This window comes from Delphinapterus leucas, chromosome 10 (assembly GCF_059928025.1).
Source record: "Delphinapterus leucas isolate spDelLeu-1000000601 "Yukka" chromosome 10, BTC_Dleu_Yukka2, whole genome shotgun sequence".
In the NCBI taxonomy this organism is placed as follows: domain Eukaryota; kingdom Metazoa; phylum Chordata; class Mammalia; order Artiodactyla; family Monodontidae; genus Delphinapterus; species Delphinapterus leucas.
The window spans coordinates 64655497-64670824 of NC_143138.1; the positions used below are offsets into that span (position 1 = coordinate 64655497).

The 15328-nt window shown below is 44.0% G+C and overlaps 1 protein-coding gene across 4 annotated transcripts in view; it reads right to left on the reverse strand.

Moving 5' to 3' along the window:
* Positions 1–15328, reverse strand: part of SCAP (SREBF chaperone) — an 88392-nt gene that overhangs the window by 19130 nt on the left and 53934 nt on the right. For all 4 annotated transcript variants that reach the window (XM_022573296.3, XM_022573295.2, XM_089918085.1 and 1 more), the window contains exon 3: positions 5612–5741. In XM_022573296.3, coding sequence (XP_022429004.1) covers positions 5612–5741 — 130 coding nt within the window. The remainder of the gene's footprint in view (positions 1–5611; positions 5742–15328) is intronic.

A 15328-nucleotide genomic window follows, 5' to 3' on the forward strand; every position in this document is an offset into this window, starting at 1 on the left:
AAGAAAAAAACCCTTTCTTAAGCATATACTATGTGCAAAAGGTTGGAGAAATTTGAATGAAACATGACTGCAACTAGGTCACACTACAGTTCACAAGGAGAAACAGAGCACACATCTGCAAGACACCTGGGGAAGGCTTCCTGGAGAGCGTGATGTGAACTAAGGAGTAAAAGATAAGGAGTGCATGCCCAGTGCACTCAGAGGGCAGTCCAAGCATGTGAACCTCTGTTCTTCTGCCCTCTGCCCCGACCAGATCTAATCAATGACAATGACAGCCAGAAACATTTATCGAATGCAAATGATGGGCCAGGCACTGACCTAACTTTTGCATTCTTTCACTTAATCCTATAGCAATGTATAATGCAGGTATAATTATTATCCCCACTTTATGAATGTGGAAACTAAGGTACACAGGTGTTACATAACCTGCCCAAGGTCACATGCCTGTGAAATAGAAAGTCACCTTTCTGCTTTGCTCTGGTCTTCCTCTGGTAAAAACATCCCTCCTTCCAGAGGGAACTGTCCTCCCCTACCCCACAAGATGACTGATCAGTGACTCCAACACAGGGCAGACCTAACTCAGAGCACAAGGACCCAGTAGAGTTGATTAGAGTCCTTTCTGGAGGACACAGAAAGGCCCAACTGCAGGGTGCAGACACCACCCCACTCGGGGGAACACTTCAGCAAAAGGGGAGAAAGAGGACTATATACTATATAGAGACACCTCCAGCATACAGAAAGAATTACAGTTCAATAAAACGAAATCCAAACAGCTCAATTCAAAACGGGCAGAACACTGAAACACTTCACAAAGGAAGGTATGCAAATACAATAAGCACTTGACAGTAGTCATCTGGAAAATGCAAATTAAAAACACATCTAGATTGTTCCATACTTCTATTAGAAAGGCTTAAAGAAAACCCAAACAAATCTGACAGTACCAAGAACTTTACAGCACAAAGACTGAACTTTAATGTATGGAAATTTAAAAAATAATTTAGGAGGCTGACAGATGTGAAAAGAATGACACTTTACCTCTGTAGTGTTCCTTCCAAAAACCCATAACCCCAGTCTAATCTAGAGAAAAATAAGCAAATCCCACTTGAGGAACACTCCTCAAAACTGTCCAGATCGGGACTTCCCTGGTAGTCCAGGGGCTGAGAATCTGCCTTCCAATGTAGGGGACACGGGTTCGAGCCCTGGTTGGGGAACTAAGATCCCACATGCTGCAGGGCTACTGAGCTCGTGCGCCTCAACTAAAGGGCCTGCAGGACTTCCCTGGTAGCACAGTGGTTAAGAATCTGCCTGCCAATGCAGGGGACACGGCTTCGAGTCCTGGTCTGGGAAGATCCCACATGCCGTGGAGCAACTAAGCCCGTGCGCCACAACTACTGAGCTTGCATTCTAGAGCCCGCAAGCCACAACTACTGAGCCGGCACCACAACTACTGAGCCCACGTGCCACAACTACTGAAGCCCACGTGCTCTAGGGCCCACGTGTTGCAACTACTGTAGCCTGTGCACCTACAGCCCATGCGCCGCGACAAGAGAAGGCACCTCAATGAGAAGCCCATGCACCGCAATGAAGAGTAGCCCCCCACTCACCACAATGAGAGAAAGCCCGTGCACAGCAACGAAGACCCAACACAGCCAAAAATTAATAAAATTTTAAAATAAGTAAATAAAGAGCCTGTGTGCCATGAACTACAGAGCCCACATACTCTGGAGCCCAAGCGCCACAACTAGAGAGAGAAAACCCACACACCACAACTAGAGAGAAGCCCACACAACGCAACAACAAAAAAAAAGATCCTGCATGCCACAATGAAGACCTGACGCAGCCAAAAATAAAAACTAATTAATTAATTAAATATAAAATAAAATAAAATAAAATACTTATTTATAAAAAAAAAACTGTCCAGGTCATTAAGAACAAGGAAAGTCTGAGAAACTATCACTAAGGAAAAGTAAGGAAACCAGATTTCCTTAGCTTGTACCTATGTTCTTTTTCTCTCCCAAGATCCCATCCAAGATACCATGTTATATTTAGTTGTCCTGTCTCTTGAGGCTTCTCTTGGCTGTGACAGTTTCTCAGACTTTTTTTTTTTTTGGCTGCATTGGGTGTTTGTTGTTGCACACGGGCTTCCTCTAGTTGCAGCGAGTGGGGGTTACTCTTCGTTGTACACAGGCACCTCACTGCAGTGGCTTCTCTTGTTGTGGAGCACAGGCTCTAGGTGCGCAGGCTTCAGTAGTTGCAGCATGTGGGCTCAGTAGTTGTGGTTCTTGGGCTCTACAGCACAGGCTCAGTAGTTGTGGTGCATGGACTTACTTGCTCCGCTGCATGTGGGATCTTCCTGGACCAGGGCTAGAACCCATGTCCCCTGCATTGGCAGGTGGATTCTTAACCACTGCACCACCAGGGAAGTGCTTAGACTCTTTTTTTGATGACTTTGACAGTCTTGAGGAGCGCTAGTCAGGAACTGTGTAGACCATCCCTCAACTGGGACTCGTCTGAAGTTCTTCTCATGATTAGACTGGGGTTATGGGTTTTTGGGAGGAAGACCACAGAGGTAAAGCACCCTTCTTGTCACACATCAAGGGTACATACCATCAACCTGATTTATCACTGTTGATGTTGACCCTCATCACCTTGCTCAGGTTCTCCACTGTAAAGAGACTCTTTTCTCCCCTCTCCACACGGTACTCTTTGGAAGAAAGTCACTATGCACAGTCTACAATTAAGGAAGAAGGATTATATTACACTTCCCTGAGGGCAGAGTAGCTACCTATATACATATATTGTTAATACAATGATTACTTTTTAGTGCATTTTTAAAAATTAATTTATTTTATTTATTTTTGGCTGCATTGGGTCTTTGTTGCTGCACGCGGGCTTTCTCTAGTTGCAGCGAGCGGGGGCTACTCTTCGTTGTGGTGTGCAGGCTTCTCATTATGGTGGCTTCTCTTGCTGCGGAGCACAGGCTCTAGGCGCACGGGCTCAGTAGTTGTGGCTCATAGGCTCTAGAGCGCAGGTTCAATAGTTGTGGCACACGGGCTTAGCTGCTCTGCGGCATGTGGGATCTTCCTGGACCAGGGCTCGAACCTGTGTCCCCTGCACTGGCAGGTAGATTCTTAACCACTGCGCCACCGGGGAAGCCCAGCTACATAAATTTAGAATTTTTGCCCAGATTTGTCTATTTTCATTCGCTGATTTATTCAATCATATGGACTCAGACATTTATTTTACACTGTGGGTTATAATCCAATACTACTTTACTTATTTTTTTGCAAAATGTATTTTATTTTCCAGCATTGGCCATTTGGAGCTCTTTCAGTTGGCTCCTGTTTCCCTTTGACATATGCTGAATTTATTTTAAACTGATATCTTTGTCTTCTCCTCCCAAGCACACTAGATCTCCTCCGGAGCAGTGAGGCTCAAGATCATTCTGCCAGGCACATTGCAGACGTGCAATAAACATGTGCTGAATAAAGGAATGAACAGGGGAAGGAAGGACATTTTGGTTCCTTGGTGTAAGCAGTAGACGCCCAGTGCCTGAGCGTCCTAATTTTCCTTGGGAAACCATCCTCTCTCATCCTCAGCCTGGTGATGAAGACAATCAGGTGATGAAGTCAGTCAACAAAGCACCTCCCTCGGCCACAGGGTTTGGGGTGGGGACAGGCAGCGAACCCCATTCAGAGCCAAGTGGGCACCCTCTCATCCTCCACTGGATTGGATATTGCAAGAACATGGGACTGAATCTGCTGCAGCCACTGTTAGGGAGACAACAGTGAGCTGATCCAGACAGGGTAGAGCTGAGAGGTGGACTCCTTCTGAGGCCTAAACCATGCTGCCCTTGAGTAAGCCCTGCCTGTGGCTGTGAGTTATATGACCCAAAAAACGCCCTTTTCACTTACTCTGGTTTGGGTTGTGTTTCCTGTTCCTTATAATTAAAGCAACCCTTAGAATTCCTATATTGTTGACCTTTATTTATATGACGAACAGTCAATGGAGGTGAGATAACTGAGCACTGAGCTGCATGACACCAGGTGACTGCACCAGGGCCTGGGTCTCCTTCTCAACCTTTCAGGGGCTGGGGACCCCAATCAGAAAGAGAAAAAAGGGACAATCTTGTAATTCCTGAACCCTCAAGTTATTTTGTACACCTGCTTACTATCACCATCCCAGGCCAAAGACAGAACACTAAGGAAGTTTAAAGGGCTCACAAACAAGTAAACCCTAACAGCTGTACCATGAAACATCTATTCTGTACCATCCGGTCCACTGAACTCTACTAGTCACAAAACATTCACAAACACAGATGATCCTGTTGTGACCAGGAACCATCAGCTCCATTATGTGGTAAAACTGCATGAAGAGGTTAATGGAGGCAAAAGGCTTGATCCAGTAAGGTCCCATAGTGAGCCAAGGGTCAAGCTGAGACATGAAGCAACAGAACTGGTTTCTGCCACATCTGACCTTCATGGGCAGAGTACCATTGAGCCTGGATCGTGTACTTCCTCTTGATACCATGCGTAGTTGTAACACATACCTATCTTACCAGATATGTCTCTATTTCAGCAACATTAGAGCACAGTTTATAACAAGTTACCTGGCTGCTATATTACCCGAAAAGGAAATGGGAAGGAATGTGCAATCACTGTCAGAGAGAAGGTGGGAGAGGAAAAACTCTGTGCCCTGAGCTTGGTTTTGTTCCTCAACAACAGACTCAGCAAGCCCAGCACCAATCCATGGGACCAGAGCGCAACACATGAGGGAAGAACACTTCATCCATACCTGGCAGGTAAAAGTCTTAGAGACGAACTAATCACTCTTAGAAGATTTCCAAATAATGAGTCCAGAGTTCTGGTGGGTTAAGTCCTGCACCTCAGACGCTCAACTGGAAAGATTGTTTCTTCCTCGTTTACGTTAGTGCTCAGCTCAGAGACAGTCAGCTGAGAACAGTATGATTCAGAAGAAGCAGTGGGCTTCAGGTCAGGAGATCTGGAGTTCTAATCCAGTGCTGACCCCATGAAAACTAAATTTAAACTGAGGCACATCATCACTCTGGGCCCCAGCTTCCTTAACTGCAAAAGGGATAAACAAAACGTGCACGTTTTACCTGACTGGATTGTGAGGATAAAACAGGACCTAGCAGATTTGAAAAAATTAGGTGCACTGCAAATATTAAATGGTGTTGGGACTCTGATGATAAAACATTCTCTAGGGATGCTCAGTGGTTCCCCTAACTACCTTGCACAAGAAGGAGACGGCCTGTTTGCCAGGGCACTGCCTGGCACCTGTGCATGGTGTGTGAGCAGCCTACATATGAACCCAGACCCAGCTGTCCACAGCTACGGCAACCACAATCCCCAGCTTTTCTAGGACAGATACACTTCTTTCTATGTAGTTTGGTGTTTCCTTTCAAAACAGGAATGTATAACTAGATGTATTAAATGTATAACTGAATATTTTCTGTGCCTTTATAAAACTATTCAAGTATATGTATTCACACATCAGAAGCTGACTACCCTCACTCGCTCACAGAACCCCTGCCTCAGCCAGTCTGCACCCAACGCCCAGGGCTCTCCTCAGCGATACACTGAGCACCTACCCACTCTGGCTGCTCATTAGGCTCTTCTGGCTTGTGGTCAGAGGCCACAGGCGGGGGTGAGTAATCCTTCACAGGAGTGGTGAATTCCACGGGTCCTGTTCCTGGCAACGGGAGTTTCAGCAGTGGGTAGCTGGGATGAACAAAAAGGAGAGAAGAGTTAGGACACGATGGCAGGTAGAAGCTGTGCTGAGGTAACAGTGACGCAGGAACCACTGCAGTTGCACTAAATTCTCCATGCTAGGAGAACTGTACAAATGTACAAAATATTAGTCATAAAACTTCAGAGCTAGGAGAAAACTCAGAAGCCTCTAGATCAGAATTTTTCAAACTCCCTTTTAGTCACAGGAAGCCCAATGCATAAACTACTTTACGAAGTAGTTTACTGGTTGAATATTTTTGGAGCTGTAATAAAGGCAAGATGCTACACAAACTTCTGGCCAAATTAGACATAAGTAAGACAACAAGAAAAAACTGGGGAGGGACTTCCCTGCTGGTCCAGTGGTTAAGACTCTGTGCTTCCACTGCAGGGGGTACGGGTTCGATCCCTGGTTGGGAAGCTCTACATGCCGTGCGGTGCAGCCAAAAAAAAAAAAACAAAAAAAACCCCTGGGGAAACAGAAGAATCCTGATTCAGACTGCTGAGCAAATTGCTCGAATTTAAAGGGACAGACCATGGAAACTGTGCATAACACATTGAGGGTGTGGTTTACACTAGATCAGGCTGAACAGAAGTCAATGGACCCACCACATGCAAAGGAAAAAGCTTGACCTAACATCAAAAAGTTGGCAAATGGATGTGCTTTTGTTTCAGGTTTCACTTCTTTTAAAACTTTTTCTTCAGGACTTCCCTGGTGGTCCAGTGGTTAAGACTCCACGCTTCCACTGAAGGGGGGAAAGTTTTGATCCCTGGTCGGGCAAGTTCCGCACGTGGCATGGTGCGGGAAAAAAAAAAAATTGTACTACATAAAAGTTAATTCTCAGTTTTAAATAAAACTGAGAATTAACTTTTATGTAGTACAATGCACAAATCTTAAGTATAGGGACTTCTCTGGTGGCGCAGTGGTTAAGAATCACGCCTGCCAATGCAGGGGACATGGGTTCGAGCCCTGGTCCGGGAAGATCCCACATGCCACATAGCAACTAAGCCCGTGCGCCACAACTACTGAGCCTGTGCTCTAGAACCTGCGAACCACAACTACTGAGCCCACATGCCACAACTACTGAAGCCTGCATGCTTAGAACCCGTGCTCTGCAACAAGAGAAGCCACCACAATGGGAAGCCTGCACACTGCAACGAAGAGTAGCCCCCACTCTCTGCAACTAGAGAAAGCCCGCGCACAGCAACAAAGACCCAAAACAGCCAAAAATAAAATATAAATTAATTTTTAAAAAATCTTAAGTATATAGTGCAGTGAATTTTTACATATGCCTACACCTGTGTAACCCCTACCTAGATCAAGCTATAAAATATCTCCAGAACCTCAGAAGGTGGCCTCGTGCCCTGGCCCAGTGAAGAGTATCCACTACCATAAACCGCTATTAGAATTCCTATCACCGTAAATTAGTTTTGCCTGTTTCTGATGGCATATAACTGAAATCATCCATTCCACTATGTATTCTTTTGTGACTGGCTGTTTTCACTTAAATTACATCTACTAGAGTCATCCACAGTGACACATGTAGCAGATCATTCTTTTCCATATGTACTATTCTGCTGAATGAACATATTACAGTGCATCTATCTAGTCCAGTGTTGAGGAACATTTGGCTGTTCCCAGCTGAAGCTATTAAGAATAGAGCTATTGTGGTAATTTTTATGTATACACTCATTTTTACGTAAGCACTCATTTCTGTTGGGTATATTCATAGAATGAAATTTCTGGGTTGTGGAGTATACATATATTTAGCTTTGTAGATAACACCAGTTTTCCAAAGTAGTTATTTAAAGTAGTTATTTAAATTTATGTTCCCACCAGCAGTGTGATAGGAGTTTCAACTGCTTCAAATCCTTGTCACCTCTTGATATTGTCAGTCCAATTAATTTTAACCATTTAGAGGAGGAGGTGGTGGTATCTCTCTGTGGTTTTAATATACAGCAAATAGTGTCAAAAACTCTTTCATATGCTTATTAGCCATTTGGATAAATCCTCTTTTGTGAAGCACCTCTTCAACTCTTTAACTGTTTTTAATTAAGTCGTCTTTATATATTCTAGATATGAGTCTGCAGTCCTTTACACAGCTATAAATTTCCCTCTTAGTTCTACTTTCGCTGCATCCCATAAGTTTTGGTATATTGTCTTTTTGTTTTCATCATCTCAAGCTATTTTCTATTTTCCTTTCTGATTTCTTCGACCCACTGGTTGTTTTAGAATATACTGTTTAATTTCCATGTATTTGTGAATTTCCCTTCTATTATTTTTTTAATTAAATTTATTTATTTTACTTATTTATTTTTGGCTGCGTTGGGTCTTCGTTGCTATGCACAGGCTTTCTCTAGTTGCAGCGAGTGGGGGCTACTCTTCAGTGCAGTGCACAGGCTTCTCATCACGGTGGCTTCTCTTGTTGCAGAGCACGGGCTCTAGGCGCGCAGGCTTCAGTAGTTGTGGCATGCGGGCTCTAGAGCGCAGGCTCAGTAGCTGTGGCGCACAGGCTTAGTTGCTCCGCGGCACGTAGGATCTTCCTGGACCAGGGCTCGAATCCGTGTCCCCTGCATTGGCTGGCGGATTCTTAACCACTGCACTGCCGGGGAAGCCTTCCTTCTATTATTGATTTTTAATTTCATTCTGCTGTTATTGGAAAAAATCCTCTGTATGATTTAGATCTTTTTAAATTTACTGAGACTTGTTTGTGGCCTAACATATGGTCTATCCTGGAGAATGTTTATGTTCACTTGAGAAGAATGTGTATTGGTCTAGCTGGTTTCAGTGTTGCTCAAGTCCTCCATTTCCTTATTGATCTTGTCTGCTTGTAGCCATCATTGAAAGTGGAGTATTGAAGACTTCAACTATTATTGGAGAACTGTGTATTTCTCCTTTCAATTCTGTCAATTTTTGCTTCATATATTTTAGGGATATGTTGTTAGGTGTTATATGTTTATAATGGTTATATCCTCTTGTTGTATTGAAGCATTTATCAATATATAATGTCCTTCTTTGTCTCTAATAAATTTTTTAATGTTGTCTCATAATAATATAGCCACTTCAGCTCTCTTTTGGGTACTGTTTAGCATGGAATATCATTTTCCATCCTTTTACTTTCAACCTCTTTGTGTTCTTATATCTAAAGTGTAGTGTATATCTAAGGACCTCCCTGGTGGTCCAGATGGTTAAGACTCCGTGCTTCCAGTGTAGGGGGTATGGGTTCAATCCCTGGTCAGGGGACTGAGACTCCACATGCTGCGGGGTGCAGCCAAAAAAAAAAGTAAAAAAAAAAAGCGTAGTGTGTATCTGAAGTGTCTTGTCGACAGCATGCAGATAAAGTCTTTGTAAAATCAAATTGGCCATTCTTTTAATAGGAGAGTTTGATCCACTTACATTTAATGTGATTACTGACAAGGAAGGATTTATTTATGCCATTTAGCTATTTGTTTTGTTTGTCTTACATGATTTTTGTTCCTCAGTTCCTCTATTGCTGCCCTTTTTTTAAGGGGCGGGGTATTGATTTTTTGTAGTGTGCCACTTTGATTCCCTTCTACTTTCCTGTTCTACATATTTTAAAAGTTATTTTCTGGGCTTCCCTGGTGGCGCAGTGGTTGAGAGTCCGCCTGCCGATGCAGGGGACGTGGATTCGTGCCCCGGTCCGGAAAGATCCCACATGCCGTGGAGCGGCTGGGCCCGTGAGCCATGGCTGCTGAGCCTGCACGTCCGGAGCCTGTGCTCCGCAATGGGAGAGGCCACAACAGTGAGAGGCCTGCGTACCACAAAAAAAGGTATTTTCTTAGTGGCCACCTTGGGAATTCTATTATTAACAACTTATAACAAGCTAGGTTGAATAGAGGGGTTCAACAGCAAATCTGAGCAGAGAAGAAAGGAGCGGCAATCATGAAAATAAGACAACTGAAATCATGCAGTCTGAGCAGCTTAGCTTCAACAGGATACACACACTCTGTCTATACGTCCTTGTCGCTCCCCTTTTATATTGTTGTCACAGATTACACTTTACAGTTAATCTCTTTAATGTAGATTTTAAATTACTGTTTAATACACTTGCCCTTTAAATCACAGAAGACAAAGAAAGAAATTACAAACCAAACCAACAATACTGATTATCTTTACTAGTGTTTATTTTTTCTTATGGCTTCAAATTGCAGGGTAGGTGCACTGGTAACAATTTCCCTCAGCTTTTGTTTATCTGGAAATGTCTTAACTTCTCCTTCATTACTGTAGTTTTTTTTTTTTTTTTTTCAATTTGAAAGCAGTCACTTTAATTTTTTTTTTTTTCCCCACACCCTGCCACATACAGTATCTTAGTTCCCTGACCAGAGATCAAACCTGTGCCCCCGGGCTTCCCTGGCGGCGCAGTGGTTAAGAACCTGCCTGCCAACGCAGGGGACATGGGTTTGAGCCCTGGTCCGGGAAGATCCCACATGCTGCAGAGCAACTAAGCCCATGCGCCACAACTACCGAGCCTGTGCTCTAGAGCTCACGAGCCACAACTAATGAGCCCACACGCCACAACTACTGAAGCCCGTGCGCCTAGAGCCCGTGCTCCGCAACAAGAGAAGCCACTGCAATGAGAAGCCCATGCACCAAAATGAAGAGTGGCCCCCGCTCGCTGCAACTAGAGAAAGCCCACGCGCAGCAACGAAGACCCAACACAGTCAAAAATAAATAAATAAAAAAAATTAAAAAAAAACAAAACAAAAACCTGTGCCCCCTGTGTTGGAAGCACAGTCTTAACCACTGGATCGCCAGGGAAGTCCCTGAAGTATAGTTTTATAGAATTTAGAACTCTTGACTTTTTTTTCCTTTCAGGACTTTAAATATGTGATCCCACTACCTTCTGGCCTCCATGGTTTCTGAGAAGAAATCAGCTATTAATCCATCAAGAATCCCTTTTATGTAAAGAGTTGCTTCTCTTTTGCTTCTTCCAAAAGCTAAGGTTCAACTGTTTGGAGGTAGGTGTCAAGGGCTGTCTCTGGACTTAGCTAAGGTTTTGCTGGGGAAAGCTCTGCACAATGCCTGGGCTGACCCCTGAGCTCTGGGTGCAGAGAGGAGTCCTGGGGCCCAGAGCTAAGACTGCTGAAGCTCTAGCTCTACTACAAGATGAAGGCAGGCAGTACATTTTATTTATCTACATTCACTTTCCATACAGTAGCTGCTCAAAACACACTGACTAAAGGCAGCCTGTTTCTCAAGATTTGAAATATGTAAAACATCTGTGAATTCCAGGAGTCTAAACATTCCAACAGGGAGAGAAAGAAGGGCAGCACACTCCAGAGCATCCACTTTCTTAGGATAAAGTCTCTTAGGAAATGTCCACAGGCCTTGAAATGCTTAAAGTGCCTCACAGTCATTCTCCAATCTTGCCCTGGAGCCACACAACTCCCCTCTTGCTTCTGAGGTCTGTACTTGCTGGAACATTCTTGCTCATTCTTCTCCTAGATAACTCAGCTTCAAGGCCTCAACTACAGTATCATTTGCCTAGGAAGTCTTTCCCCTTTCCCCAAAGTCTGAGTTAAGGCCCCTCCTCCTATTTGCTGCCAAAATGCCCCGTACTCACCCCAACACGGTTCTTATCACTGATGGTGAACCTGTCCATTTCTGTCTCTGTAACAATGATGATGGTTTCTAACTCACTGAGTACCTACTGTGTGCCACGTGCCTTCCATCTTTTTTCTCATTTAAGCCTCAACACAGGGACTTCCCTGGTTGTCCAGTGCGTAAGACTGCGCTCCCAATGCAGGGGGCCTGGGTTTGTTCCTTGGTTGGGGAACTAGATCTCACGTGCGTGCCACAACTAAGAAGTCAACATGCTGCAACTAAGAAGCCCGCATGCCACAATGACGATCCCACGTGCTGCAACTAAGACCCAGTGCAGCCAAAATAAATAAATAAATAAATATTTTTTTAAAAAAAGCCTCACCACAACCCAACAAGGCATGCAGAAGCTATATCCCCGCTAGCCCCCAAGAAACTGACAGAACCAGTATGTGAACACAGGCAGTCTGGCCCCAGAGTCCACCCTCCTAACATCACACTATACTCTTGTATTACATTTCTGTTTTGTTTAAAAATTTAAACAATCATAAATTCCTTTTAATAGGAGTACAAGAAAAACACCAAGGAAAAGATTCTACAAAAATGAAAAATGCAAGGTTTCTTTTTTTTAACGTTTTTATTGGAGTATAACTGCTTAACAATGTTGTGTTAGTTTCTACTGTACTACAAAGTGAAATCAGCCATATGTATGCATATATCCCGTTTTGGATTTCCTTCCCATTTAGGTCACCACAGTGCATTAAGTAGAGTTCCCTGTGCTATACAGTAGGTTCTCAATAGTTATCTATTTTATACATAGTATCAACAGTATATATGTGTCAATCCCAATCTCCCAATTCCTCCCACCCCATCCCTTTCCCCCTTGGTATCCATACATTTGTTCTCTACATCTGTATCTCTATTTCTGCTTTGCAAGTAAGATCATCTATACCATTTTTCTAGATTCTACATATATGTGTTAATATACGGTATTTGTTTTTCTTTTTCTGACTTACTTCACTCTGTATGACACTCTCTAGGTCCATCCATATCTCTACAAATGACCCAATTTTGTTCCTTTTTATGGCTGAGTAATATTCCATTGTATATATGTACCACATCTTCTTTATCCGTTCCTCTTTCGATGGATATTTAGGTTGCTTCCATGACCTGGCTATTGTAAATAGTGCTGCTATGAACACTGGGGGTGCATGTGTCTTTCTGAATTATGGTTTTCTCTGGGTATATGCCCAGTAGTGGGATTGCTGGGTCTTATGGTAGTTCTATTTTTAGTTTTTTAAGGAAACTCCATACTGTTTTCCATAGTAGCTGTATCAATTTACATTCTCACCATATGTGGAAATTCTTAATAAATCTATGTTTCAACCTGTGTTTTGTAAATGAAGTCCATCACAATGGAGCATGTGCTGAGGATTTGGAGTGTAGGTTCACAGGTGGTCCCTCCTCCCTGGGACAGGTGCTTGACCACCAGCTCCCCTGCTACCTTGCATCCTAGGATCTGGCCTTCCCCTCCCTGTCCAGGTATCCATTTGCTGCTGCCCCCTGCAGGCGCCTGACCAAAACATGGAGGGCTGTTCAGAAGTGCATACCCTGCTGTGTCCTGGAGCAGGGTGAGGCACTGGCCATCGCCTATCCCAGGCTGGCTGCACCACAGCAATCTGATGGGCATTTTGGCAGGAGGAAGCCTTTCATCCGCTCCCATCCGAGCATATTTTAGTACCTTTAACAGTATTTTTCCCCTGCTTTCTGAAGCAGCAGCTCTGCATTTTCATGTTGTACTGGGTCCCACAAATGATGATGTTGGCTCTACATATCCTCCCATTCTCACTCCCAGTCATCTGTGATAGCTCAGGAGACACTGAAGGCATACAGGAAGAGCAACCAGAAAAATGACACTCAAGAGATGTGGCACAGGACACCTCTCTGGAGACATCAGGAGTGGGACATGTTTTCTCTCTTCCCTTCTCAGGGGAGAACAATACAGAACTAGGGGTGGGGTAGTAAAAGGCCATAAAGGGAAATTTCTGAGATCTCCTGATCTCTCTTCTGTTGGAGGAAATCTGGGGTTGGAGGAAATTTGGGGTGATAAAGCAGTATTTGATCTCCTACAAGCCTTTCAGAGCTTTTCCAGAGCTCGTGTGTGAGGTCAGGGGTAACTTCTGCTTGGAGGGAGGCTCTGGCTTTGGAATGCTGAACAGGACCCAGGAGCAGCTGCTGGAGCTGGGCTCCTGGGCTCCTGAGTCTAGGCTTTGGGGCAGAGGTCAGTGGTTCCCTGGAACTTGGCTCTCAGCTATCCAGCCCAGCTCTCCAAAGCACAGGTGCAGACAGGGCTTCAGTTACTCAGATTTCTTTCTTGTTCATGAAAGGAATATAAATGTGTCCAGAGAGTGGCCACATAGGTACAAAAAGAGGGAGCCTGTTCTATAGTCTCCTGTGTGCCCACCCACAAAGGGGTCACGATGATCGTGGGGAAACCTGAGCTGTAGGCAGACAAGGGAGAGAGGTTGAGAGCGGAGGTCACCACAACTGAGATGTCCAGCCTCAGCCTGAAGGTGCTGCTTTCCTCCAGAGAAAACGAAGGAGGAAGGGGTCAAGTCTGCTCTCAGATACCCACACAGGCTGTAGGATTATCCTCTTTCAGGAGGTCTGGAATGGTCTCATCATGATTCCAACTTGCTCTCCAAGTTAAAATCCACCCTCTCTAACCATGACCAGCAGGTTATGGAATCACAGGTGACCTAATGACCCCTCACATTAACCTCTGACCCACACATAGGGCAATTAAGCTGGCCTGGCACCCAGACACTCTTCCTTCATTCCACGGCATACCTACCACTTCCCAGGACAGGTCCCAAGAAACAGCACCCTCTGCCTTGCTGGACTGCTGCTGAGCCACACCTCTGGTCCTGGTGGCCTAACCTCTAGGGAATGTAAACAGATACCTCTTGCCACAGTGCCTACTTGCTGCAAGTTTCATCAGATTTTCCCAGAGGAAAGAGCATTTATGGCTCCCAGGGTGATCCAGTGGGATGAACAGGTCCACAGCCCAGGCAGCTGCTAGATCCAGACAGAGGTAGCAAGAGCAGCAGTCCTTTCGGTTCAAGCTTAACAACTCTCTCATCCCAGGTACAATAAAGGTAAGCAGTTAAATGGAATCTGAGTATCTAATAAAACTACTAAAAGCTGTCTATTCATTTCTCCAAAGAAGGCATACAGATGGCCAAGAAGCACATGGAAAGCTGCTCAACATCACTAATCATTAGAGAAATGCAAATCAAAACTACAATGAGGTATCATCTCACACCAGTTAGAATGGCCATCATCAAAAAATCCACCAACAATAAATGCCGGAGAGGGTATGGAGAGAAGGGAACCCTCCTACACTCTTGGTGGGAATGTAAATGGTACAGCCACTACAGAAAACAGTACGGAGGTTCCTTAAAAAAACAAAAATAGAGTTGCCACGCGACCCAGCAATCCCACTCCTGGGCATATACCCGGAGAAAACCAAAATTCAAAAAGATACATGCACCCCTATGTTCACAGCAGCACTATTTACAATAGCCAAGACATGGAAACAACCTAAATGTCTTGACAGATGAATGGATAAAGAAGATGTGGTAAATATATACAATGGAATACTACTCATAAAAAAAGAATGAAATAATGCCATTTGCAGCAACATGGATGGACCTAGAGATGATCATACAAAGTGAAGTCAGCAAGAGAAAGACAAATATTTATGATATCACTTATATGTGGAATCTAAAATATGACACAAATGTGACCTTATTTATGAAACAGAGACAGACTCAGACATAGAAGACAATTTATGGTTACAAAAGGGGAAAGGGGGTCGGGGAGGGATAAATAAGGAGTTTAGGATTAGAAAATACAAACTACTATATATAAAATAGACAAAACAAGGTCCTACTGTATAGCACAGGGAACTATATTCAATATCCTGTAATAAACCATAATGGAAAAGAATATGAAA